Here is a 26,843-nt window from a genome sequence, read left to right as displayed (position 1 = left end):
AGGTTTCGTCTTATACATCTGTTAGCTACTACCACATATCTCCTATGCAGCACACACACACACACACACACACACACACACACACACACACACACACACACACACACATTATGATATTAATTTATATTACTATAAAGTTCCTACACATGACTTCAGCCATTGTACATACTGTGTCCACTGCTGCAATGGAAAAACAACAAAACACATCAAAATAAAACAACAAATAAAAATGTAAAAATTCCGGTTGTTCTCAGTTCATTATTTAGTGTAACATGACAAAGACCAAGTCAGGTTAGATAGAAGAGTAACTGATGGTCCATGATGTGTGATCTGAGAGTTCTGCAGTAAATCAGAAGATCCTGACATGGTGATGAAGCTCCAGAGATGAACATCAGCTCAGTGGTGCAGGGACGTAGTTTAAGATGATCTGAAATCCATGATGAGATCAGAGCAGACCATCTGAGAGAGGAAAGGAGAGGAGAAGGTGGTGAAAAAACAACTTTATACCATGTAAAAAATGCCAAAGTTCATCTCTAAAGAAAAGAGATATAAAAATAAATAAATAAATAAATAATTGGTGCCACCTTGTGTTGGTCATTAACTCTGTGTTTGTGTGTTGACTGTTGTGTACGTCACACTGTCGGATGTTGTGTTGTACTGAACACTGTGATGATGTCTGTTTCCATCCTGTAGAGAGATTCAGATTCAGATGATGAAGAAACACTGAACAGTTTTTTCCTGTTTATTGTCTAAACTTTGACATTAACTGCACTGTTCTGTTTACTGAATTCTGTTCACTTACATTTATTACAATATTTCACACTTTTCTTGTCACATTTCTAATTTAATCCCCTTAAACACTTGGCTTATTATTGTGGCTTCATATTAGATTAATAACTGATAATAATTCCTATAAATAAATAATATTAGTGTAAGAGTCAGAACACTTCAGACTGAGTGTGTGATGGTGACTGAAAAAAACAGGACAATGTTTTTACTTTAATGTAAAAGTCCAGTTTTTTCTCTTTGTTCCTAACACATAGAACCTGGAAAATAGTGAATAAATAATATTGATGTAAGTCATGACCTCAACACGAGTGTATTATGTGACTGAAACAGGTTTGTTTGTGTTTGAACCTCGTCTCAGTCATTTATAGAAATCCCACAGAGCCCCTTCCCTCCATCTCAGTCTGAACTTTCACCTGCACATCAAGATCATTCTCTGTGCTAAAAAAACTGCTCCATGAAAAGGAAATAGAAATAACACAGAAAATAAAGTACCACAGAATGTCCAGAAGTATAAAGTTTAAAAAAAAACTTTGAGGCTTCTTCTGACCAAAGTTTCTGATATTGTCTAATGTTCCTTTAAAGATGACACTGACCCAAAGTAGGCAGGGAGGGTTGCCATGCTTCTGTAAACTCCCCACCTGAACTACAACCAAAATCTAAATGATGTTTTTTGCTTAACAACAAAAAAGTGGTTAAAATTTTATTTAATATATTTTTTATTTGAATGGTTTCACACCTGTTCAGTGGAGTCAGTGGCACATCTGAGACCTGATGATAGGTGATGATATTTTTGTTTTCAGAAAGATAAGAGAAATATTTAAAAATTATAATTAGACAATAAATTTAGACACATGTTAAACACAATTACTACAAAGATTACTCTGATTCTTTCAGACAATAAATTTACAAATTTAACCAGTTTTACCTTTCACACAGCAGTAGTGCACAAACACAAAAATGCAGTTGATGAAGATGATGAAGCTTATGATCCCAACAAATAAAATAATCCAGTTGTTCCCTCCAGTCTGGTGTGAGTCTGAATCCTCTGATGAAGATCCTCTCTCATTAACACTGTGGTCTAAACCACACATTAAACCACACAGAGTACAGTGCTGAGGAAAACGTGTCCTCAAAGAAAATCTATCAAACATCAGACTACATTTACTGATATTGTTCAGTGTTTTTCAGCCATACATGCAGATGATGTCATCACTGATCCTTAAATAATAATCAGTGTTGTGCTGCTATAATAATATGAAGTGTTTTATTAAAGTTTATCCAGGAACAATAAGAGATGTTTTGAACTGGAGCTCACACCAGATGAAGAAAAGCCCTGTACTTTAGACACACCCCCTTGTCATGTCATTAAAATCTAACCAGGTTCCTTTTTCCATCCTAATGTACTGCTTTTTCCACGAAACCCTGTTCAGAGTGAAAGGATCACAAACACTGGATCACTTTCATTTATTCTACATTTATAATGTTTTAATCAACTGGAAATGGAAAGTGAAGATATTTTATCAATGTCAGATCAGAGTTATTGGTTAAGAACCATTTCAGTACTTTATCAGATCACAAGGCTCTTAGATGAGGATTGAGTGTTGATTATTGAGAGGAAGTGACTGAGTGTGTGCTGAAACAGTAGTGAAATACAGGACAGGAGGTGTGTGTTCTCCTCAGTCAGTCTAACACAGCCATGAAAAGCTTCAGAATGATCTGTGGGAACATTAAACTGTGTAGTTCTCTCTCAACCAGGACTGAAAAACACTGACATCTACAGGAAACATGCTGCTCAAGTCACTCAGTAACTTTCCAGACATTTTAAACTTTGTGTACTGATATGTGTCGTACTCAGTATCGTCTGAGATTAATCCACTTACCAACTGTCAGTTTAACCTTCTGGACCAAGACAGGTTCCTGTGTGTCTGTAATTAACATGGAGCTGCTGTAGATTCCTGTATCACTAAATCTGATGTTCTTCATCACCAGGGAACATTTTCCTTTAAGCAGCTCGTCCTCAGGAACGTCCACACGACCCTCATATCCTTCACCCTGATATGAATCTTTACCCTTTCGCTCAAACACAGTCTCAAAATCAATAAACCACTGAACGTAAGGAGTTTTGATGTACAGATGACTCCAATCACACGGCAGGACAACTGTGGAACCCACTGGAGCTGATATCTGAAGAGCTTCAGAGACACAGAAAAACCTTTTAGGAAATGATCTGATGTTAGGAACTTTATATTTTTATTTCTTTTATAGAAACTGATTGTTTTTGTTGTCCTGTAAGCTTCATATCTGATCACTTGTTCTTGTCCACATGAAAGTAAAAGTTTTTTAATTGTTGCAGCAGGATCTCAGTCCTGATGAACATCTCTAATCTCACCCAGATGACCTCTGAACCTTTCTGACAAACTTTCTACAAATAAAATATTGCCTGTGTTTTATTTATGTCTGTATTTGTGTATTTTTCTAACACATCATCTGTTAACTCTAAATAAAGTATTGATTCCTCTCTATAATAGATGTTGTTATTGTTCCTTATTTCCAGCTCTGTTATCTGAGACACTGTGACTTCTATAATTAGTCAATATTTTACACTGAACAGTTTACTCACCATCAACTGAGAGATAAACTCTGTTAACTTCTTTCCATTCCATAGTCCACACATATTCCATTATAAAGGATTTGTATAAACCTTCATCAGTAAATCTGATGTTCTTCAACACCAGGGAACAGTTTCCTTTACGTAGCTCGTCCACAGGAACATCCACACGTCCTTCATATACTGAACTTGATGTCATAAAATCAAAGAAAATGTCTCTCTCAATCACAATGTCATTATTGAGCTGCCACCTAATAACTGATGTTGGTTTTAACTCTTCAGTCAGTTTACACGGCAGGATGACTGTGGAACCCACTGGAGCTGATACAGTAACCAGAGATTCTGCACTGTCTGTGGGAGAAACATTACAATCTACAGGATTTGTAACATTTGACAAAACATTGTTGTGATATTAGATTCAATAGAAGGACACTTCTGTCTTGTTGGTGTTGTAGAACCTGGTCACTCACCCACACAGGCACAGACCCATAAGATGGAAATATAAAGGAGGGACATGATGTCTGGAGGACTCTTGTGGAGTGTTGGCAGATTTTCTGAAACAAACAAACAGAGACACGTTATAAATAAAAGCTACAGAACAGCTGACTGATTTCTCTCTCACACACACACACACACACACACACACACACACACACACACACACACACACACACACACACACACACTTCCTGTGATTCAGTGTGAATTAAATAAAGTTTATGAGTTCGTTTGGTATCACAACACCTGACTGCAGAAAGCTTTTACTTTCTGGTTCTCATTAGGTTTGGTAATTACAGCTTGTTCATATCATCAATTTTAACTCACAGTAAATTCTGCTAGGAAAAAGTAACACAACAAAACACGCTCCAATACCGTAAACTTTATAATACATCCCCACCACACCCCAATACAGTACAGGGACATGTTACTGTCATCAAAAAATCGACAATAAGTTCACAAATATACTAATAACTGTAGTGTAGATGAGGACACACAAGTCAACAGTGTGGTAATTACAGCTAGTCACTAACTACACAATATACACAATGTTATGACTGATTTTCCTCCTCCTAATAATCCCAGTGTCCCGATTCCGTTTGTTGGTGTAAATAATCCACAGTGTTTGGTGTAGATTAGATTATTTCTTGCTCCTGATCCAGTCGGACTTTTTCCTGATTGTAAATTAAACTTGTTAATGTTTCTGATTATCGAGACTCGGGTTAGGGTTAGACACAATCACAACCAGAGTGAGTTTCACTAGAAGAATGTTTTCCCAAAGGAACAAAACCAGACACAAATAAAGCACCTATATTCTTCTCAGCCAAGATTTAACCCAGATTCTGTTTCTCCTTTTCTGCTTTTCGTGCTCCATATTTGTTTTCATCTTTAGTCTCGTTTCATCACTTGGATTCTGTCAAGTTTCTTGTCTGTAGAATCTCCAACAACTGGTGTGAACATTCGGAGGATTATAAAGTTATGAATATATTAAATCTGTTCTTATGTCGGTGATCGTCCAGGTTTGTAAAACTGCAGTAAATCCAGCTGTAAACACACTTTATTCACTAATACATGTTATTTATCCAGATGTCCTTTACAGAAGTTAAAGTATCGGCAGTTTATCGAGAGAAACATGATACTGTCTGGAGGGGAGGGGGGGCTGAGAGAGAAAAGTTTTGGAGAAGTGGGGAAAGGGAAAGAGGAAATAAATGTTTTTTTTTTCACTTTTCTAATTGTTTTTACTAAAACAAATGAATGAGAGATCAACACACAGATCTATTGCACACTTTATTCACTAATACATGTTATTTAATCCAGATGTTCTTTCCGGAAACACAGTTAAAGTATCAGCACTTTATTTGAGTGGGCTGCTTTTACAGACTAGACGGTAAAAATCTCTAAAGGAGGCAATGAGCGTCATACAGAACAACAGACAGGCGGTGTTTACGGCAGTGTGTTGATTTGTCCACAAAATGTCGCTATAACGGTTTGACGTACCGTAGTGTTGAGTCTTTTCTTCAGTTCGTGTTATCAGTGCTATACTGTGTGTGTGTGTGTGTGTGTGTGTGTGTGTGTGTGTGTGTGTGTGTGTGTGTGTGTGTGTGTGTGTGTGTGTGTGTGTGTGTGTGTGTGTGTGTGTGTGAGAGAGAGAGAGAGAGAGAGAGAGAGACTTTTTTTTTTACTTTTTCAGAATCTTATAAAATATTAAACTCAATAAATAAATAAATACATATTAAAATAATTTCAATAAATTAGAATAAATATAAGTAATTAGTTTATCTCTGATGAAAAGCAGTGTTCTCCTTCTGTGACCGAGCACAGAGCATTGTCACAACGCCACACTTCTTTAAACATGTTTAAGTTGTTCATACTTTTGTTAAAAAAAAAAATAGAATAAAAAAAAATAGAATCATTAAATATTCTTGATTTAATCAATCTGTTCAAAATTCTTTTGGCATCAATGTCAGTGTTTTGTGCAATCTTGTTTTTCGGCTCAGGTGTATTGCCATTTTTGCCTGACCAAAGATAAAATTGATCAGTTGGCACCTGAACCTGTTTCTCCTGACATTTAAAAGCAAGAATAAAACAATGAAAAGTAAAATAAACATTAAAAGACTTTAAAATGCTCCATAAAAACACAAAGAAGGACTGTAACCTGGAACAGTGAATACAGTATTTCACTGTTGCTAAATTTCAACAATTGCTAAAACACATTTCTTGAAACCTTCACCCATATTCTCAATACTTTATACACAAAACCCAGTCTTTAAACTACATTCACAAAACCCCTGACTCTTCTGGCAAAATCAAACACTTGCCTCAAAACCATTAGATCTGTGCTCAAAATCAAACAAAGCTTTCAAAACATAAACACAGCCAGTCAATATAGAAACACTCATCAGCAGTCATTATTCATTAGACACTACATCAAAAAATTGAGAACACAGCGTCCAGATCATGTAGTTACAGAGAAAAAATGTTGATTGCATTTATTAAACAATTTTGCCATAAATAAAAGTAAATCATTCACAAGTCAGTACAGCAAATATATTGCATACTGTAAGTACTGTGAGTAATACAGTATTGAATTTCTGTATTTTCAGCATAAAAATAAAGTAAGCCAAAGAACAAACACTACTCAAAATGAAAAGCATACTACAAAAAATATTGTGCAATTGCAAAATCAAAGTCAATGAGAGACTCATTCTGCCTCAGCGTCCCGTCTTTGTGCTGGGTCCGGCCAGAGGACTTCGTCCAAATCACATGCAAATCACATGCAATGTTGTCCCTTCCTAGGCAACAGGGGAAGAACCCTCTCGTGTGCCGGATCCAGCCTTGACACTCCACACCTATGTCATCACATGCCAATTCCGTTGCCTGTAAAAGTTTTACCATGGGTTACGGTCCATCGCCACGCAGAGAAAAACTCTTCTATTGGGTTGAGGAAAGGGCTGTATGGTGGAAGGCAAACATTCACGAATCACTGGTTGATGTTGAACCACTCACGTACAGTATTCTGACACTATGGTGAAAGCTGACATTGTCCCAAACCACAACATAGACAGGATGCACTGCCTGCTGATGATCCTGCTGCTCACGTTCAAACAAAACATCCCAAAGACCATCCAGAAATGTAAGAAATGTAAAAACATGGTCAGGGAGGAGGTGCAACAACTAACTGCCTGGTGTAGAGCCAACAACCTTTCTCTGAATGTGGATAAAACTAAAAAGATTGTTGTGGACTTCAGGAGAGCACAGAGCGACCACTCTCACTGAACATCGACGGATCATCCGTAGAGATCATCAAGAGCACCAAATTTCTTGCTGTTCATCTAGCGGAGAACCTCACCTGGTAACTCAACACCAGCGCCATCAGCAAGAAAGCCCAGCAGCGTCTCTACTTCCTACGAAGGCTGAGAAAGGCACATCTCCCTCCCCCCATCCTGACCATGTTCTACAGAGGGACCATTGAGAGCATCTTGAGCAGCTGCATCACTGTCTGGTTTGGGAACTGTACAATCTCGGATTGCAAAACCCTGAAGCGGATAGTGAGGACAGCGGAGAAGATCATTGGGGTCTCTCTTCTCTCTATCATTGACACTTACACCACACGCTACATCTACAAAGCCAACAGCATTGTGGATGACCCCACACACCCCTCACAGACACTCTTCACCCTCCTGCCGTCTGGAAAAAGGTACTGAAGCATTCGGGCCCTTACGACCAGACTGTGTAACAGTTTCTTCCCACAAGCCATCAGACTTCTCAATAACTGAACTGAACTGTACTGAGCACAACATACACACACACACACACATCATCTGTATGGACTGCACAGACCCTCACAAAACACACACACTGACACATCATACTGTTTACATGCTGCTTACAATCCAACAAACTGTTTACATGCTGTTTTGCACACCTTTCTGCTGTTTTTGCACAAACTGTCCAGCATTTCAGCTGTTTTTGCACATATTGTACAATATCTCAGCCATTTCGCACATACTATACAATATTTCAGTCATTTGCAGTTTTTTTTGCACAATTCTATATATTATCCCAATGACCTGCTGCTAAGATACTGTTTTCATTCTAAAGTTATTGCACAAAATATTGTTTGAACATACAGTATTCACATACAGTATATACACTGGTCGGTCGGCGCTGTTCTGTTACTGTTTATTGTCTTTTGTGTATTGTATTTTTTGTACTTTTTGTATTGTCTTGTAACTTTGTGTCTGCACTGTCTTTTGTCCTGCACTGTCTTTTGTCCTGCACTGTCTTTTGTTCTGCACTGTCTTTTGTTCTGCACTGTCTTGTCTGCCTTGTTTGACTTGTCCTGCACTGTTTGCACCAGGTTGCACAGTTGCACTTTATGTGGCTAAGACTACTTACATGTCCTTAGCCCTGTCTTTGTTTTATGTAGCACCACGATCCTGGAGAAACATTGTCTCATTTCACTGTGTACTGTAACAGCTATATATGGTTGTAATGACAATAAAAGCTTCTTGACTTGACTTGAGTATTATATGGCCCCAGGGTTGCATGACGGTGGAGAACCCCCCCATTGCTTATGGCTGCACATAGGGTGACATTGCCACCACGCTGGCCAGGGATTTCCACAATGGCACATTGGCCAATTATGTTCCAGCCTTCTCCTCTTCGCCAGATTGAACCCCGCTTCATATACAAAAATATATTCATGGGGCCTTTCCATGGAATCCATTTAAAACATCCTCTAAATAAATAGTTTTGTAAGTGTTACAGAAAGACATACTTCTGCAAAAGTGTATGTATATGCATTCCTGATTTACATACACTACAATATAGTGCAGTTACTGTAACAGTATAGGACAACAACTGTAGGCTACAAACTTGTACTGTAAGCATCAGTGCTGAAATTGTACACTTACTTGCACATACTCATATCGTAGATCTTTGTCCCTTTCTGAATTGCACTCAGAGGGTACTCTGAAAACTTGCTTCATGCTTACCCTGTTGCGATGGAGGACACGGGAAATGGTAGAAAGGCTGACACTGTTGATACCTTCAAAGTTTACATTGTCTTCTACAAGTCTTTGCTGTATTTCATGCAGTCGGATGACATTGTTTTGACGGATCATATGAACAATGAGAGCCTCTTGCTGTTGGGAGAACAAAGGAGTCCTTCCACCCTTATTTGGTAGTCTTGCAATTTTACAAAATGGAAAATGCTCTTACAAATGTATACAGTACATACAGAAACAGTAGTAATGGGCATCAGATTCATATGTAAAATGTATTGTAAACATTTTTTTCTTTTTTCCCCACTCCCTTTTCTATTGAGAAAGTGATGTTCTATATCAAATGTATACAGTAAACTTTCAGTCACACAAATTAGAAAAGCAATACATTTACCTGTTCTCTTTTCTGAATGTCCTGATTATGGTGGCCACAGAGAATCTGGACAAATTGGGTTGTACTCTTTGTCCTGCTTCCCTCATTGTCATTCCATGAACAAGAACATGGTCTATCACAGTTGCCCGAATTTGATCTGAAATAACTATTCTTGTTATCCTTGTACTCTTCCTCCTCTTCCTCCTCTGCCTCTCACGTTGTTTCCATCCATTGTGGTATCACTCAACATACCTGGGCCACCTGTGTACTCTGAACTGGCTTATATTCTAGACAACTGATTTGATCACATCATTAGAAACAAGTATGAATAATTTTGAGTTGTTGTGTGTAAATGATGACAGCTGTGTTGTAGTTGTGTTTAACTTTTGCCACATGTATTTACCCCAACACAGTGCAAAATGTGTTTTAGTAAGAATGTGTTTAGAGTTTTGCCAAAAGAGTGGATGAGATTTGCAAACAGTGTCTTAACTACCTGAACTTGTTTAAGGTTTTGCCTTTCAAAGTGACTGATTCGATTGTTTTAGCAATTGTGAAATGCTGTAAATTGTGAGCGGACCAGCGCTACCTGTGCTGTGATGTCTAACAGGTCATTCATTTAGGCTTTTTACTCTTGAGTATGCCCTCAATTTCCTGTGGCCTCCAAACGCCGGAGTTCAACAATTTCTATCTCCATAGCTTTCAGAGATCTTACAATGTCTCTTGTGAAATTGAGAGTGTACTGTTGACAAAAACCACTGCTGTAATGAGCTGTAATGAGCAAAAGCTGCCTTCTGAGATTTAAAACAATTCCATAAAAAAATAAAAGACTCTCTAAAATAAGCATCCTCTATTAGTGCAGTGTTAAAATGCCAGTAGGCACTCTTAGGCTTTACATTCTTTTTACTGATTGTACAGTGTACCATACTATAGTCAGAGATGCCTACTGGAACAATAAAACACTTTGTAAAAAGTTGATGCTTAAAAAAATAAAAACGATCTAATCTTGCCAGGGAGAGTGTGTTATCAATAGCATGGGCCCACGTGTACTGTCTCTGTTTTTTATTGAAAGCTCTCCATGTATCATCTAACTCATAGGCCTCCATAATCTCCAACAGGCGTTTACGGGATGCTGCATGAGGTTCTCTGTGGTTCTGATCTAAAATATCTGCAGTGCAGTTAAAATCACCAGCCAGAATTAAAATGTCAGCAGTGTTGCAGCTAGCAGTCACGTTGCCAAGCTTATCTAAAAAAACATCCTCTCCACTGCATTGGTGGGAGCATACACACAGATAAAAACTAAAACCTCATTCTCATAAAAAGTTTTCACTTTTAAAAGCCTCCCATTAAAAATCTCAACTGAATAAGAACAATTAATAAAATTGCGATTAAAAGCAAAGCAACCCCACCACTGAGTGTTGTGTTATGACTTAAAATCGCCAACCCATCCCACTCCATCACCCAATCAGCAGCATTGCTGACATCACTGTGGGTTTCCTGAAACCATGACAACATGAAATGCACTTCTGTTTTTCTGTTCTTGCTCCATTTATATTTAGACTCACAACATGGATTCCAGTCATTAAGAAAAATAAAATTGATAAAACACAATAGAGGGTAAGAACCTCTCTAGTATAAAAAACACCACACATTCTGTTAGTCATCATCAGTTTTCCCCTGGTCACTTTAGTGATCAGTTCCTTTAAACGAAAGATTTCTGCATCAGTAAAAGCTCCTTCCATTCTAAAATGTTTGAAATCATTTAGAAACTGTTTACAATCAGGGTAAAACTCCTCTATTGCTACATTCTTCTTCCAGTTAGTGTTTTTAAAAAAAATCTTTAATGTCCTCAGTGCTGTAAACAACAGATAAAAGTTCCTTTTGGGAATCAACATTTAAGACAGAGTCTGACACATGGTCATCACTATCTGATTCTCTTTGCTTTGCCTTTGTATCTTTTTTGCCTGTTTCTTTTCTTGTCCCTTAGCTTTCTTTTTCCTTTTTGTTGGTACTTTAAACGTGGACTCATCCACCATCTACACGTCTCCCCCATTCCCCTACACTGGTGTAGTGGCCAGGGTTAGGGTTAGGGTTAGGGTTATTTTGAGTATGTATGATGTTTTGCTTTTACATGTCTTCTTTGTTTGAGTTCTGTCTATAAAATCTTGATGTAATCAATGATAGCGGACCTTCCTCTCTCATGCTATATGTGGAGTGTTGGGTCCTGCTGCACAGCTGAACAGAATAAATTGTGAAACCTTTTTTACTCAGGACCAACAAACCCCAAGGGAAACCACAGGCTCAGCAGAGCGGCCCTGGGGTAAGATGTCTTTCGCCGCGACTGGGCTCGGAAGCCTCCTATACCCGCTCCCTATGTTCCGAAACGAAAGCGGCCGACCTGATGTTCGGCCTCTGGGGGTCTTCAGTCCGCATTCATGGGCACCCGTTCTACCCTCCAGGTTCACCTGTCCAAAAGACGGAGGTTCTCCTTCGGTGAGGTCAGCCCCCCCTCGCTGGCGAGGGTCATCCTTTGTTCCGCACAGGACTCACCGTTCCCCGTGTCGCCCAGAATGCGTTCCCTGGTTCCAGTGGGGACGGTCGTGGGATTGAGTGCAGAAGCAGTGTCACCAAACACCCCCCTTCACACTCCTCTCACATGTTCAATAAAGGCTACGGCCCCAGTTTTCCACAAAAAAATGATAAAGACTTCTCTGGTTTGGCCACTGGATGGTCCCGTCACGCCATCAGTGAACCAGCTCCCGGCATTCTGCCTACTCATGTGGGGCTGCTCGGGAGTCACGTGACAGCCTGGCTGTCTGTCTCGGCCCCCGATTGGGTGATTCACACAGTCACGAGGGGTTACAGACTTCAGTTTGTCCAATCACCCCCGCGGTTCAACGGAGTGGTCTGGTCCCAAACGGACCAGGGCTATGCCTACATTCTGAAAGACGAGAGCTCATCTTTTCTCGAGAAGGGAGCGATTCGAGTTGTACCCTCGCATCTAAGCAATCAGGGGTTTTATTCTCTTTATTTCCTTGTCCCGAAAAAGAATGGATCTCTCCGTCCTATTCTGGATCTCAGAGTGTTGAACAAACATTTCACAATTCAGAATGTTAACACACGGCTCTCTCATACGTTCGATAAAGCGGAACGATTGGTTTTGCTTGATCGATCTGGGCGATGCTTTTTTCCACATAAGCATCTATCCTCCACACACGAATCCGAGGACGTTCTGTCTGTGTGTGGAGTTGGGGCTTGCGCCGCTGACTTACATAGACGACTGGCTTATTATAGCCGATTCGAGAGAGAATGTGATTCAAAACTCTGCCCGTGTGCTCTCACACATCACTGCGCTCAGTTTCAGAGTCAATGTGTTAAAGCGCAATTTCATTCCCGCTCAGGAGGTCATATTCTTGGGTCTGGAGCTGAATTCCGTCACGATGCGCGTGCGCCTCACGCGGGGGCGCGTCTCTTCTTTCATGAACTGTCTATCGCGGTTCAGGGAAGGGGCGCGGATACAGAATCACACATGTCTCAGATTACAGGGTCTTATGGCTTTGGCTGTCCATGTCTTGAATCTAGGTCTTCTGAGAATGAGGGATTTCATGAAGTGAATTTTGTCCCTACTCACTGTGTTGAAAGCTCTAAAGCATTTCTTCCCCCGCCTGCGGGGACATCATGTGCTGGTACACTGCGACAATAGGACAGCTGTAGCATATATCAACCATCAAGGTGGCATGTGCTCCTCCAAGCTTCACGCTTTGGCTCACAAGCTGTTGGTGTGGAGCACGCAGCATTTCTTGTCGTTACGGGCGACCCACGTCCCGGGCCTTTTGAACAGGGGTGCAGACCTTCTGTTGAGGGGGAACCCTCTGTACAGAGAGTGGAGGCTCCACCCCCAGATAGAGGGGCTGCTTTGGGAGAGGTTCAGCCAGGCAGCCATCGATCTCTTTGCCTCACGTGAAAACACCCACTTTCCTATGTTCTTCTCGCTTCGGGACGAGGACGCCCCACTCGGCTTGGACGCTCTGGCTCATTCATGGCCGAGCATGCTGCTCTATGCTTTCCCTCCGCTCTGCCTGATATCCCTGACCCTGGCCAGGGTCGCGGTGCAGGGTTTATCTCTGATCCTCATAGCTCCCAGGTGGCCCAAGGCACCTTGGTTTGCGGAGTTAATTCCTCTTCTGTATGCGGAGCCGTGGCCCCTACCATTGCGTATGGATCTCCTGGCCCAAGCGAACGGGGAGATCTTTCATCCTCACTCGGACAGGGTGGTACTCTGGGCCTGGCCCGTGAGAGGGCGAATTTGAGCACGCTGGGGCTTACCCCCCGTGTTATCGTCACAATTCAGAATGCCAGGGCCTCTTCCTTATCCATAGATTTATGAAAGGCACGCGCCGCTCCCTGCCGGTCACCAGAAGTGTGGTCCCAGATTGGGATCTCTCCATGGTGCTGGAGGTGCTGGCCCAACAGCCTTTTGAGCCCCTGGGGGATATCTCCCTCAATCTGCTGTCCTTCAAGGTGGCGCTGCTGTTGGCTTTGGCTTCCGCTAAACGTGTCAGTGATTTGCATGTGCTCTCAGTTCATTCCTCGTGCACCAAATTCTCGCTCAGTGGGGATAAGGTTTGGCTTAGGCCTAACCCGGCCTTCGTGCCTAAGTACCTTCCGGCTTTCACTGATGGTGTGATTGAGCTCTCTGTTTTTCACCCTCCTCCTTTTTCCTCTGCGGAGGACCGGAGGTTGAATGCTTTGTGCCCTGTGCGTTCCCTACAGGCGTACATGGACAGGACGAACTCTTTTCGGGGGAGTGATCAGCTCTTCATCTCTTGGGCCCCGCTGAACACGGGAAAACCCATCTCTAAGTAACGCCTCTCTTGCTGGATTGTAGAAGCCATCTCCTTAGCGTATGAGTCTAGGGGAGGGCAGCCTCCAGGTGGCCTCAGGGCTCACTCCACTAGAGGCTTGGCTGCTTCTTGGGCTCTGTTTGGGGGAGTTCCCTTGCAGGACATTTGTGCCGCGGTGAGCTGGTCCTCTCCGAACACCTTTGTCAGACACTACCGGCTTGATGTTACCCATACCATGGTGGCTCATGCAGTGTTAAGTGTGGGCCCTTCGTAGCCACGTGCTATGAGGCCCGCATTCCTTTCAGCCCTGTCTGCCTGGCCTGGCTGTGCATGTTTCAGGCATATGGTCTTCTCCCTTCCGAACGCCCTGGTTGGTCCATTCACATGTTTATATACATGTTCTTTTTCTGCAGATGGCCCACTTGTTGAACATCAGTGGGGTTCTAACCTGCATGTTGCCACATGTTGTGTTTCTCTTTGGATGAGCTTTGTACCCCACGCAGTATGTTATGTCTGCTGCTTTGTGACATGCCGAGCACCGCCTTTTTGACCATCCTCTGGCTTACAGGGCCTCACTGTGAGTGTATTGGGCAACCAGGGAGTTGTCTATATCTCCCATAGTTGGATCTCGAACACAAGATGATAAAAGAGAACATTAGCTTACATTCGTAACCCCGGTTCTCTGAAACATCGAGTGGAGAGATCCACCAAGTTTGCCCCGCTTGCTAGGTAGGTAGCACATGCAGGTGCATTACGCACTCGGGTAAGGGGTGTTAACTTACCTGCCTTTGGCACGCGCCCCTGTCTGTCAAGCCAGACTTGGTGCAAATGGATGCTTCTGTAGAGGTGCAATTGGATGCTTCTGTGAAACATCGATCTCTCCACTCGATGTTTCAGAGAACTGGGGTTACGAAAGTAACCTAATGGCTTTCTGGCACTGATTTGATTTGATTTTCTCGAAAAGAAACAAGCTCCACAAGGTACATATGCAAAGTACAGTTCAGATGCCTATAAGCACATGCCAATACAGGAGATTCTGGTGCAGGAAACTCTGTGATCAAAATAAATAAGTTGAGTAAGATTCCAAAAATGAGTGGTAGATCCCTGAATTCAGTAGGAGCGTCTGGGATTAATGTGAAAGAAAAATTTACGGCACCCTTAAGGTGTTTTGGAAATAACCAACAATTTTCATTTCTGCTGTCTGAATGCCGCTCAATTCTGGATTTGATTTGCAAATTGGGAATAAACCTAATTAGCACCCCAAATGGATTAAAAGTGTATACAAAGCACACACACAGGACCAGATGTAGCTTATGAACAAGAGTGTAGCTTATGAACAAGAGTGGTTTGAAAAGCAGAAAGAAGCTGATGTGTTGTTGTTGAAGAATTTGTATTGGGATGATCACAGATATACTGCAGAATTGAGTCTGTCTACAATACATGTAAAGCCGGAGAAGGCCCACCGGTTCACTAAAAGTCGGTAGAAGTGTGTAGAAGTCGGTGCCCACAGTGTTGTACAGTGATAAAACTAAAGCTCATTGTATGTCCTTGAATTAGATAGCTTTGGCTAGCAGAACAGTTGAAATAATGCCACAGGCAGATACAGATGTATTGAAAACATTGTGGCAGATGACACACATTTCTGGGGAAACCCCCGATTAAAAGCAGTTCCTAGAGTTTTTAATATTTCCTCCTCAAAGTCACCATATCTGGCCATATAATTACACTATAATTGCACATTTAATCCATTATAAAATAAACATTTTAAAATGTTAGTTGATAAACCCATCTCAGATCACTTCAGCATGACCTTCTCTATGCTCACAATAAATATCAGACAAATTAACTCCAGAGTAGTGGTTTGCATTGGAAGAGACGGCACCAGAATGCACCGTGGGAAGGAGAGCTGATGGAGGTGGTGTAATGATCTGCAATGTTCTGATGGGAAATCTTGGGTCATGGAGTTAATGTGGATGTTAATTTGACCCATAATACCTACATAAACACTACTGCAGACCAACTAGACCCAATGGTATCACTACTGGCAGTGTCCTCTTTCAGCATGATAATGTTTCCTGCTACACTGCAAACAGTGTTCAGGAACTGTTTGAGGAAAGTTTGATCTCAACTGAATTAGGCATGTACTGGAGCAATATGTCTAATCTATGGAGACCCCACGTCATCTTACAGGACTTTAAGGATCTGTTGCTGTCTTAGTACCAGCAATCTGTTTTGTCAACAGAAGAAGAACCTAAAGAACATCAGGCAGGAGGTGTTTAATGTGATGGTTGGTGTATAGTTTATTGATGTAAAATAGACAAAGACAGAGATCTTTGATTAAACAAAGTACCATCTATGGAATTATTATTATTATTATTATTATTATTATTATTATTATTATTATTATTATTATTATTATTATTATTATTATTATTATTCACATGATACTCCTGGTATAATAATATTCTTTCTACCTTTAAACCCAAAATGTTTCATGTTTCAGTGGAAGAATTTTGTGAATATTTCTGACAGAGATTTCAGTGAAACCTTTTCAGCACTGTGTGTCCTGACACCTTAGGATAGACAGAAGAGTAAATGATGGTCCATGATGTGTGATCTGAGAGTTCTGCAGTAAATCAGAAGATCCTGACATGGTGATGAAGCTCCAGAGATGAACATCAGCTCAGTGGTTCAGGGATGAAGTTTAAGATGATCTGAAATCAGAGCAGACCATCTGTGAGAGGAAAGGAGAGGAGAAGGTGAGTGTCATCAGCATATGGTTGTGGTTTGTAAACACATGTGAACACAATGTTAGGGACAAAACAACCTTATACTATCTTAATAATGCCAAAGATCAAATCTAAACAAAAACTCATAACCTTTTAATGCTTTCATTTCTAGTATAAGTCTTTAGTTTTTATAGAAGTCTATATTTGTGTCTACTGTGTAAATTGTTTAAATCCATTTCAAACAATTTTTCCCTATATAAAGAGATGGATAAATGTTTGTTAAATGTTCATAAGAGAGAATAAACAAACAAACAAACAAAGAAACAAATAAATAAATAAAGGATTGGTGACACCTTGTGTTGTTCAGTGTCTCTGTGGCTGTGAGGCGACTGTTGCGTAGGTCACCCTGTCCAGATCTGATGTTGTGTTGTTCTTGTTCCTTGATGTTGAAGATTTCATATTCTTTCTTTTGTACTGAACATGGGCATAATGAAGGTTTTCATCCTGTAGAGAGATTCAGGTGATGAACCTGCACTTAATTTTTTGTTTTTCTTTTTTCCTCCTTGATAAATTTGGCTTTATTTGCACTGTTCTGTTTTTTATAAGTTTATTACACACACATTTCTTGCAGTGTTTCATGATTGTCTGGTTTCTTATTCTAGAAACATTTATAAAATCTTAACCCCAATCATCTCATTTAAGCCTGAACATTTGATTGATAATGCATCATATTAAATGAGTAAGTACAGGATTTGAACACTAGGTGGAGTTTTTGTTTTTCCTTCCCCTTTCTTGCACCAGAAAATCTTGTACAGTAGTATATAAACTGGAAAATATGTAGAACATAAGAAATAATACTGATGTAAGTCATGACCTCAACACAAGTGTATTATGTGACTGAAACAGGTTTGTTTGTGTTTGAACCTTGTCTCAGTCATTTATAGAAATCCCACGGAGCCCCTTCCCTCCATCTCAGTCTGAACTTTCACCTGCACATCAAGATCATTCTCTGTGCTAAAAAAACTGCTCCATGAAAAGGAAATAAGTGAAATGCTTCAAGAAACTTAAATACAAATAAGATTAGTTTAACCAGAAGTATAAAGTAAAAGAACCTTTAGAGACCTCTTCTCAATAAAGATTAAAACAGACATAAGATTTAAATTTAAAGTTATTCAGAAAGACATTTAAAAATATAATAATTTGTTGGTAATGAATGTTTCTTCTTTACCACAGTTTCAGTATTGAATCTACTGTGAATAACAAAGGATTTTATTCATTTGATTATTTTCATGTTACAGTGTATTTTTAATAGTAAACTTAACCACATAACACTGATCTCAATATAACTAAAGTAGATTAGTGAAGGACATGGAGAAGAGTCTGTGACGTCACAGTAAGAATGAGGAATATCTTTAAGCACACAGGTTCATTTATGCTTCATGGTAATGTAGACAATTCTGTACTACATCAACTCTACAGGAATAGAACATCAAAGGGTTTATAACATACATCAGTCTGTAGTTACTAACTCCATAAATATATAATAATAAAGCAGGTCATATAACTGTAAAGGTTTTATGTGTTTGTAACATCATATATTTTATTCTGTCTTTAATATTAAATTCCATTATGTTTGTGTTTTTTGATATTTTATTTATAAATTCCACTATAGTTTTTATCTAAAAAAAAATCTAAAAAAAAAATCTAAAAACACTGTCGTTTAATGTGAATATGCATTTTATTTACTGCCGTATTTCTACAAATAAACAAATATTTGTCACATCTGTAGTCCTCTTTTTTCATATCTGAAATAATTATCAACTTTGGAATTAATTCTAATCAATTACCTAGAGATTGATTCCAATACTAAAAATGTTACTGTGATAAATGCAGTAAAATTTGTTTCTGGAGGAAAATGTTAATAGATTTTTGCTTCGTCTGTATTTGATAGCAATGTGAATGTTTTTATACCTGTTCAGTGGAGCTGGTGTCGTGACTGCAGCATGATGATAATGATGATGATAATTTTCCTGAAAGAGAATTCTGTGTTCATTAATATAAATTAGACAATAAATTTAGACACAATAAATACATAATTACCACAAAACTTCTGTCTGATTCTTTAATGTTTAACCTACAAGTTAAAGCACTTTTACCTTCCACCCTGCTGCAGAACACACACATGCAGATGATGTTTATTAGGACAGAGATGGAGCACACACACATTATGGTCATAAGTATAATCCAGATGTTCTCAGTTCCTCCAGTCTGGTGTGAGTCTGAATCCTCTGATGAAGAACGAGTCTCATTTCTGCTGCCACCTAAAATACACACAGAACCACAGAGATATCAGTACATATACTTATATAAGCTATAATTATTATTATTGTTAAATCCAGGAAACGTCTCAAGTCTGATCAATAATAGATGTTTTGTTGAACTGTAATTCCACACATAAGACTAAAACGTGTAACTCTGAATTCACACGTGACTCTCTGGTTATTCAGACTATCATGTGTTTATAAAGTGCATCATGTGAACATCAGTGACTTCATTTCACATCTAAACTGATGCTTTAAACTATAAAGACATAAGATTAGTGAAAGAAAAAAAAACAGACAATTAAACAAAAAGAACAAAGTATAAACTGACCAGTGATCTCTGTTTGGACTTAACTGAAAAATTAATGGACCTGCAAACTTTTATAGATAAAGTGATGACTATGACACCATACAGGAGTCTGGAGCTAGACATGCGTCCCTGGTGAAAGAGCTTCTACACGATTATTAACACGTTTAGTCTTGAACCTTTAAAAGGACAAAAAAGACCTATAAAAAGAATAAAATTCTAGTTTAATCATTTTAAAATCACATTTTATATAAATCCATGTTCATGTTTACTGTCTAAATAATAATTTCAGTAAATTCTCAAGATAATAATAATAATAATATGAAATAAATCTTAAATAAGTCCATAAATAAATATAAAAAAACAAAGTACAGTATTAATAACCAATGTAAAGTGTTGTTACTGACCTGTAAAGTTCAGACTGATGACTTTCCCAAACTGAATGTGTCCCTTATTTCGACCTCCACAGTAATAAAATCCCAGATCTGTGTCTCTAACTCCAATAATCACTAAACTACTGATTTCTGTTACAGCAAAGTGACTCTTATCCTCATTATGAACAATTTGAAATAGTTTGTCCAGTTTCCTTTGTGTGGTCGATATAATCTGCCTCACGCCTTATAAGTTCATGTGATACCACGATATCTCTGAATAATTAGTGATGTTACAGAACAGAGTGATGTTTTCTCCAGGATCAACAGATAACAGATCAGCTGAAATGTTCTGAAGGAGACTCAGACTGATGACACCTGAAAGATCAACATCACATGAAGAGAGAAGATTCATCAGCACTCTGTAAACCCAACACACAGATCACAGTACATTGCATCCATGGAGCCGCACTTAACATATAGACAATACTGTTATATTTATATTTTAATATTTTATTTATATTTATTTTGTTTATTTAAATTGTCCAAAAACTGCATTTTAATTCAGCTTCCTGTTATATCTAAATCCATTAATCTCTCTTCAGCTAATGTGGACAGTCTAAAATGTAAAAAAGAAAAAAAAAAAGATAAATAATAATAACAAAAAAACAATATTGATTAATGAACTCACCAATCATCAGCTGTAGATTAAACCCACTCAGGAACTCTGCCATGTCTAACACACATCCTCCACTGAACATGTGAACAGACACTTAGTGGAATAAAAAGTCTTCTGTTTCTGCTGTTTTCCGGTTTAACTTCGTCAGCCACGAGACTCTACATCCTGTCTCCTGTTCTGTTCTGGTGTTCAATAAGCTTCTGAAATCTCATTTTATATTCTCACATTTATTCTTATAACTCATTAGTTTATTAGTTACTTTAATCTACTTACCTGACTGTTAGAGATTAAATGAATACTGTAGATGAAGGATGAATATAGAGAATAAATAAGTAAATTTAGACACATAAAAAGTCAGAGCCGAGTTACAACGGGGAAATCCATCATTTTAGAACTGTGTTCTTGGCTGTCATGAAACTCTTTGTTAGGACTTACATATCAAATCATACTCAGGTTTTACTTCATGTGTGTTTGTTTGTTCTGTGTGAATGAATTTGTTTTCACGCAGCCAAACCCAGGACACTGCTGTTGTGAGACAGTGATGTTCCCCACAGTCACAATGTGCAACACATGAATTAGAGAATATTATTTACTACAGTAATTATTTCTTCCTGTATTTATCAGTTTAACTTCCTTAAAGATTAGCTAATTTGTGTTATTTATAGTTAATTCTGTTAATTATACAATCAGTACTGAGGCAGGAAGGTGGAACAATGCAAGATTCTATAGACACCTGCACACTAACATATTAGTTTAAACAGCAGTAATGAATAAAGTCTGGTGTTTAGGAGCATTTCAGCTTCATGGTAAGTTACGATGCTGATGATCAGTAAATGATGGACAGATTCAGCACATTACAGTGTAAACAACACACACATCTCTGCTGCATTCAGGCAGAATTTCATCACTCATTTACTCCAATAAATAAATCAGAAGTTTATACAGTAGCTGCAGATATGAGACTGTACTCGTTAGTGGAGAACACAGGATTTAATAACATGTCCAGTGTTACAGAGAGAGTAAGATTAAGAAAATCTCTATGTTTGTACACCATAAGTGCAGTACATGCAGAAGGGTCTGATGGGGCTTTAGGTAGACAGACCTGCATGAAACCACAAAGTCAAGCTCATTTTTCATTTTCTATTTCTGTGCTGGAGGTTTAACCACACAACAGAGGAAACAGCACAATGTTGGATACAAAAACACACCCTGGGCAGTCTTTAACCTCAAAGTATTAGTAGAAGCATGTAGATGTAGAATCTCTTAAATAAATAATACATTTTAGACTCATGAACATTAATTTATTAAAACCAGACCTGATCCTCACAACTATTTCTCTTCTCCTCTGCACCTGTGTGTTCTGTATAACAACTAACACAAAACAGAATATTAACATCTAGTTAAAAATCACAGAAATCTAATCATGATGTTTCTCTGTTGCTTAGAAAGAGCTGTTTTAGAAGATCAAGCTCTGAAATAAAAGAAGAGAAGAACCTCCTGCATCTGTTGTTGGTGGTTATAACCACAGATTGTGTAATTCACTCACTCACTCTCTCACTCATTTTCTACCGCTTATCCGAACTACCTCCGGTCACGGAGACCCTGTGTTTATCTCAGGCGTCATCGGGCATCGAGGCAGGATACACCCTGGACGGAGTGCCAACCCATTACAGGGCACACACATGCTCTCATTCACTCACACACTCCGGACAATTTTCCAGAGATGCCAATCAACCTACCATGCATGTCTTTGGACCGGGGGAGGAAAAAGGAGTACCCAGAGGAAACCCTCGAGGCACGGGGAGAACATGCAAACTCCGCACACACAAGGTGGAGGTAGGACTCGAACCCCCAACCCTGGAGGTGTGAGGCGAATGTGCTAACCACTAAGCCATCGTGCCCCTTGTGTAATTCAATTCAATTCAATTCAACTTTATTTGTATAGTGCTTTTTACAATTGGCATTGTCTCAAAGTGGCTTTACAGAACATAAACATAGAACAAAGGTTAATATAAAGAATAATATAAAGATCAATAGAATACCAAATTCAAGATTAAATATTAGATATATTTAAATGTGTATTTATTTTTCCCCAATGAGCAAGTCTGAGGTGACTCAGGTGACTGTGGGAAGGAAAAACTCCCTAGAATGGAAGGAAGAAACCTTGAGAGGAACCAGATGCAAAGGGAAACCTCATCCTCATCTGGGTGACACTGGAAGGTGTGATTATAAACATACAGTCTGACAAATGTATTGACGTAAAAGACCACATGAAGTTCACATCTCCTCTTTTCACGGAGTCACCAGGTCCTTCACTCACTCACCAGCATTCACATTCCCCCGAGTACTAATCAGCACCACCTGCTCCGCATTAACCAACCAACACACACCCTATATAAGCCGCTCTCAGTCAATCAGTTGTTGTCTGGTCTCGTATGTTCTAACGTGATTTTCCCCCCGCAGTCATTAAAGCTCCAGACTCCCGTTTGCTTCTCAACAATCAGCTCTCTTTCCTTCTCCCTCGCCTTCGGGGCTACAGGATTGTCTTCCCGCCTATAATCGCTCCAGTCTAGGATCCTGTCTCTCCTTTCCCTGTGTTCTCCCCAGTGTGTGTGTTTGTGTGTGCGTGCTACAACCTGGTGGTGCTTCGTACAGCTCAAGTATGATACATCTGTTCACGGACTTTAATAAACTTCACTTTGTTTTTGCTTACCCTAGCTCGTGGTGTGTGTATCATTACACCTCTTTAGTATCACAGAGGCCAACTGGAGCTGGTACATCTCTAGATGCCTCAGGATCCTCACAGAGTTGACCTTATCACACAGGCCCAAAATTTTTGTTGCACGGAAGACAGTCGGAGCGAAAGAGAGAAGCAGTGGAGAGGAATTAACATAACTACTGTTCATAAAATGTGTAAGCCAGATGTAATAGTGCACAATAATATGATGTATTAGGTGTACACCTGACTAACGAGATGGAAAGTGTGTCTGAGCCCCAAGCACTATCAGGAAGACTATTCCAAAGTTTGGGAGCTAAATAGGAAAACGCTCTACCGCCTTTAGTAGATTTAGATATTCTGGGAACCACCAGAAGGCTTGAGTTTTGTGATCTCAGAGAGAGTGAAGGATTGTAACGTGTTAGAAGACTAGTTAGATACATGGGAGCTAAACCATTAAGAGCCTTGTATGTAAGTAGCAGCAGTTTGTAATCGATTCTAAACTTAACAGGTCTTTTCAAAGATCCTCGAGGGACCCCATAATTAACTGGCAATAAACTGGAGGATTCAAGTTCAAGTTCACTTTATTTATATAGCACATTTAAAACAGCCATAGGACTGACCAAAGTGCTGTACAATAAAAGAGTGTTAGTAAAAATACACAGAAGAAAAATGATACTAAGACAAGAGATAATGAAAGTAAATAGAATTAAACAATATAATAATACAATACAGTAATCCCTCGCCACTTCACAGTTCAAGTTTCACGGTTCAAGTTTCGCGGCCTCAGTGCATTGGTGATTTTTTAAAGATTATTCATCGAAAAATAAAAATAACAACGGTTTCTCAGGATGCCAGACAAAGAGAGAAACTCTCTCAGAGGCTTTGTACATACCCATGGGCATTCAGACAAGGCATATGATTGGCTCCCGGCACAAGATCTGAGTTGATTGGCTGTGCATCATCACATCCTCTCCCAGCTTCTTCCCTTGTTGTACTGTATCTCGCTACTCTCGTTCACGCTGTCAACTGTGTCTCGTGTATTGTGTTCTCATTAAGCCCTTACAATGCCTCCTAAGCACTTGAAAAAGATTCCACTAGTGAGCCCAAGAGGGAGAGGAAGATTATGACCTGTATGAAGTGTATTAAGGTTTTATAGTTAAATAGATTTAAGTAAATATATATATATATATATATATATATATATATATATATATATATATATATATATATATATATATATATATATATATAAAGTATAAATATATATAAGTATAAATATACATATTTTAAACATTTTGGTACCCACACACATACTGAAATTCCTAGGAGGGGCACTCCTACTTCGCGGATTTTCACCTATCGCGAGGGGTTCCTGTCCCCATTAACTGCGATAAACGAGTGATCACTGTATAAGACACTAAAATAAGCAATAATAACAAATGTAGGATTAAACCTAATTAAAATGAAAGGGAAAACTATTGATATGCCATGAAAAACAGATACGTTTTTAAAGGGACTTAAAATGGACAGAGAGGGTGCTAATCTTAACTTTATGCGCAAATCATTCCAAAACTGTGGCCCAATCACGAAAAAGCTTGATCCCCTCTACACTCAAGTCTTGAAATGGCAACAGTGATTAGGTTCTGGTTTCCTGATCTTAGGCTTCTGGAAGGAGAGTAAGGATGTAATAATTCAGATAAATAAATAGGAGCTTGATTATGCAGGGACTTAAAAACAAAGAAAAAGTATTTTAAAATGAATTCTGTATTCAATAGGCAACCAGTGAAGAATCCTCAGAAGGACTGCAAGATGTGGAAACCAAGGCATCAGAAGCTATCCACTCTCTCCACTGGGGGTCAAGCTGGGGAGCTGATAGTTCCACTCCTGCTTTGTGCTATAGTCCACTATCAACTCCTCAGTTTCGAGAGGAGATACAGTACCAGTTCCCCATGTGTCTAATCTCCTCTAGGTAGTCTGTCTTATCATGGTTGGTCAATCAGGGCTATCACAATGTGGTGGAGATGGAAGTAGCTGCGCAGTCATAGGTGCAGAGTGAGTACAGCAGGGGGCTCAGGACACACATAAGGATTACTGACTGTGTTCTTAAGAGGTTAAATGTCTCAGTGAAAACAGATGCTACTTGGATGCCATCTGGTCCTGCCACTTCCTGGTGTCCACTTTTATGATGGATTCACTTTTTCTCATGCCATGCTCCAAAATTATGAACACAGCATCCAAGCTCGCACAAGCAGAATGGACACATGCAGCATCAACACGAGGCTAGCATCTGCTCATTAATTTGGTGTTTGGTGTTTTATAGTCTATTATTGTCCTTCATCACTGCCAGAGGCTTCTAGAGTTACTCTGTCACTTTGTCTCCTTCGACTGACTGATTTGTGTGTGTGCGATACTAAATTTGTAAGTGTGAGCACTAGTCAGAATTTTCCATATGTAAACATTACAATCTTGAGTTATAAATGTTTCATTTGTGACAGTCAATACTCAATTGCTTCAATTTGCAAAGAATAAGCAAACTAGCGAATCGAATTATGAACTACTGTATATGATTAACTAAAATTCATTTTAGTAGACTTTTAACAACACTAAAAGCATTGCTGCAGGGCAGGCTAACAAGGTAAAAACATTTAAAAATACCGTCTATAACTGTCTTTGCGGCTTTCCACCGATTGTTATAGATAAACGCCTCCAGCTCTGACTGACTCTGTGCTTCTCCATTCACATAAAGCAGACAGCTGATGACGCACTTTTGAAAGACTACAACGCACGTGTGTAAAAGCAAAGTTAAAAAAAATCGCTCTTGGATCAAACTGATAAATAATTTTCTATCCCATCGACGAAATGTCCTGCATTGTAATGTAATTTTTATTTTTTATTTTTGAAAGTAAAAATTATACTTATAGTTTTAGGGTGGCTGAGATCACAGGCAGGGGGCCTGGAGACACCCTAAAAAAGGGCTAGAACTGCCCCTGATGGATGGTGTGTGAATTGTAAACCAATAGAAATAAAAGTGTCTCTCCCATATCCAATTGTAGCCTGTCAATAAATTTCAGAGGTTTCGTTACCACAACGTAAAGTGGGCATGTTTTTGGAGGTCTTGGAAAACGCCCTCTTTCATAAAAAAGGGCATACCTATGATGGATAATGAAGGACAAAACAGTCATACAGGTGGATTTTATATTTTATATATATTAAGCTTTATTATCTTACAGTTAAGCTGTTTTTGAAAACAAATAAACAATCAAAAACTACGGTTGGGTTTAGGGTTAGTTTTTCAAATAGGCCATGTCTGTCCAATGACGCACTATCTGTTCTGTTCGGAAATCCCTCGAAATAAGTGCATCCCAGTGCAGGAATGTACTGTTTAGCCAGTACAGACAATAATATGTTACACACCAGCTAGTTTTCTAAAAAATCCCAGTGAAATCAGTATGCAGACAGTGGTAAGAAATGGTAGATTTATTGCAAGATAGAAAGCTCAAGATTGCAGCACATTTTGCGGAATGTTCCAGAAGCCAGTGGGACTGAGACACCACCAAAGGTGAACCCTACAGAAAAAAACAGTTAGAATTCATGAAAAACTC

The 26,843-nt window shown here is 39.2% G+C and overlaps 1 protein-coding gene and 1 long non-coding RNA gene across 2 annotated transcripts; both read right to left on the bottom strand.

The window, feature by feature from the left end:
• Positions 1 to 316: 316 nt before the first annotated feature.
• Positions 317 to 5,055, bottom strand: LOC125145767. Its single transcript, XM_047819957.1, has 8 exons — positions 4,704 to 5,055; positions 3,868 to 3,951; positions 3,410 to 3,748; positions 2,670 to 2,981; positions 1,715 to 1,867; positions 1,526 to 1,557; positions 585 to 687; positions 317 to 459 (listed from the first exon to the last, which is right to left on the bottom strand). Exons 2-7 carry the CDS (start codon positions 3,911 to 3,913, stop codon positions 598 to 600), a joined length of 972 nt encoding a protein of 323 aa, XP_047675913.1. The 5' UTR covers positions 3,914 to 3,951; positions 4,704 to 5,055; the 3' UTR covers positions 317 to 459; positions 585 to 597.
• An 11,414-nt stretch (positions 5,056 to 16,469) lies between these two features.
• LOC125145777 lies at positions 16,470 to 20,802 on the bottom strand. The gene is made up of 6 exons (XR_007144208.1): positions 20,535 to 20,802; positions 19,880 to 20,221; positions 19,001 to 19,165; positions 18,816 to 18,874; positions 17,198 to 17,348; positions 16,470 to 16,849 (listed from the first exon to the last, which is right to left on the bottom strand). It is a non-coding gene; the product is annotated as an uncharacterized LOC125145777 (long non-coding RNA).
• Positions 20,803 to 26,843: the final 6,041 nt, after the last annotated feature.

The sequence above is a fragment of the Tachysurus fulvidraco genome, chromosome 10 (assembly GCF_022655615.1).
Source record: "Tachysurus fulvidraco isolate hzauxx_2018 chromosome 10, HZAU_PFXX_2.0, whole genome shotgun sequence".
Taxonomy (NCBI): domain Eukaryota; kingdom Metazoa; phylum Chordata; class Actinopteri; order Siluriformes; family Bagridae; genus Tachysurus; species Tachysurus fulvidraco.
The sequence above is the reverse complement of the archived record's forward strand: the minus strand, read 5'-3'. Positions and strand labels throughout refer to the sequence as shown.

What these genes read in the sequence shown, in the direction of transcription:
- LOC125145767 (XM_047819957.1), bottom strand. Translation starts at nt 3,913, where the DNA reads ATGTCCCTCCTTTATATTTCCATCTTATGGGTCTGTGCCTGTGTGG. An exon ending in GAAGGTTAAACTGACAGTTG is followed by an intron (nt 1,868 to 2,669) that starts GTAAGTGGATTA and finishes TGTGTGGTTTAG; the next exon opens with ACCACAGTGTTAATGAGAGA. An exon ending in GCACTACTGCTGTGTGAAAG is followed by an intron (nt 1,558 to 1,714) that starts GTAAAACTGGTT and finishes ACCTATCATCAG; the next exon opens with GTCTCAGATGTGCCACTGAC.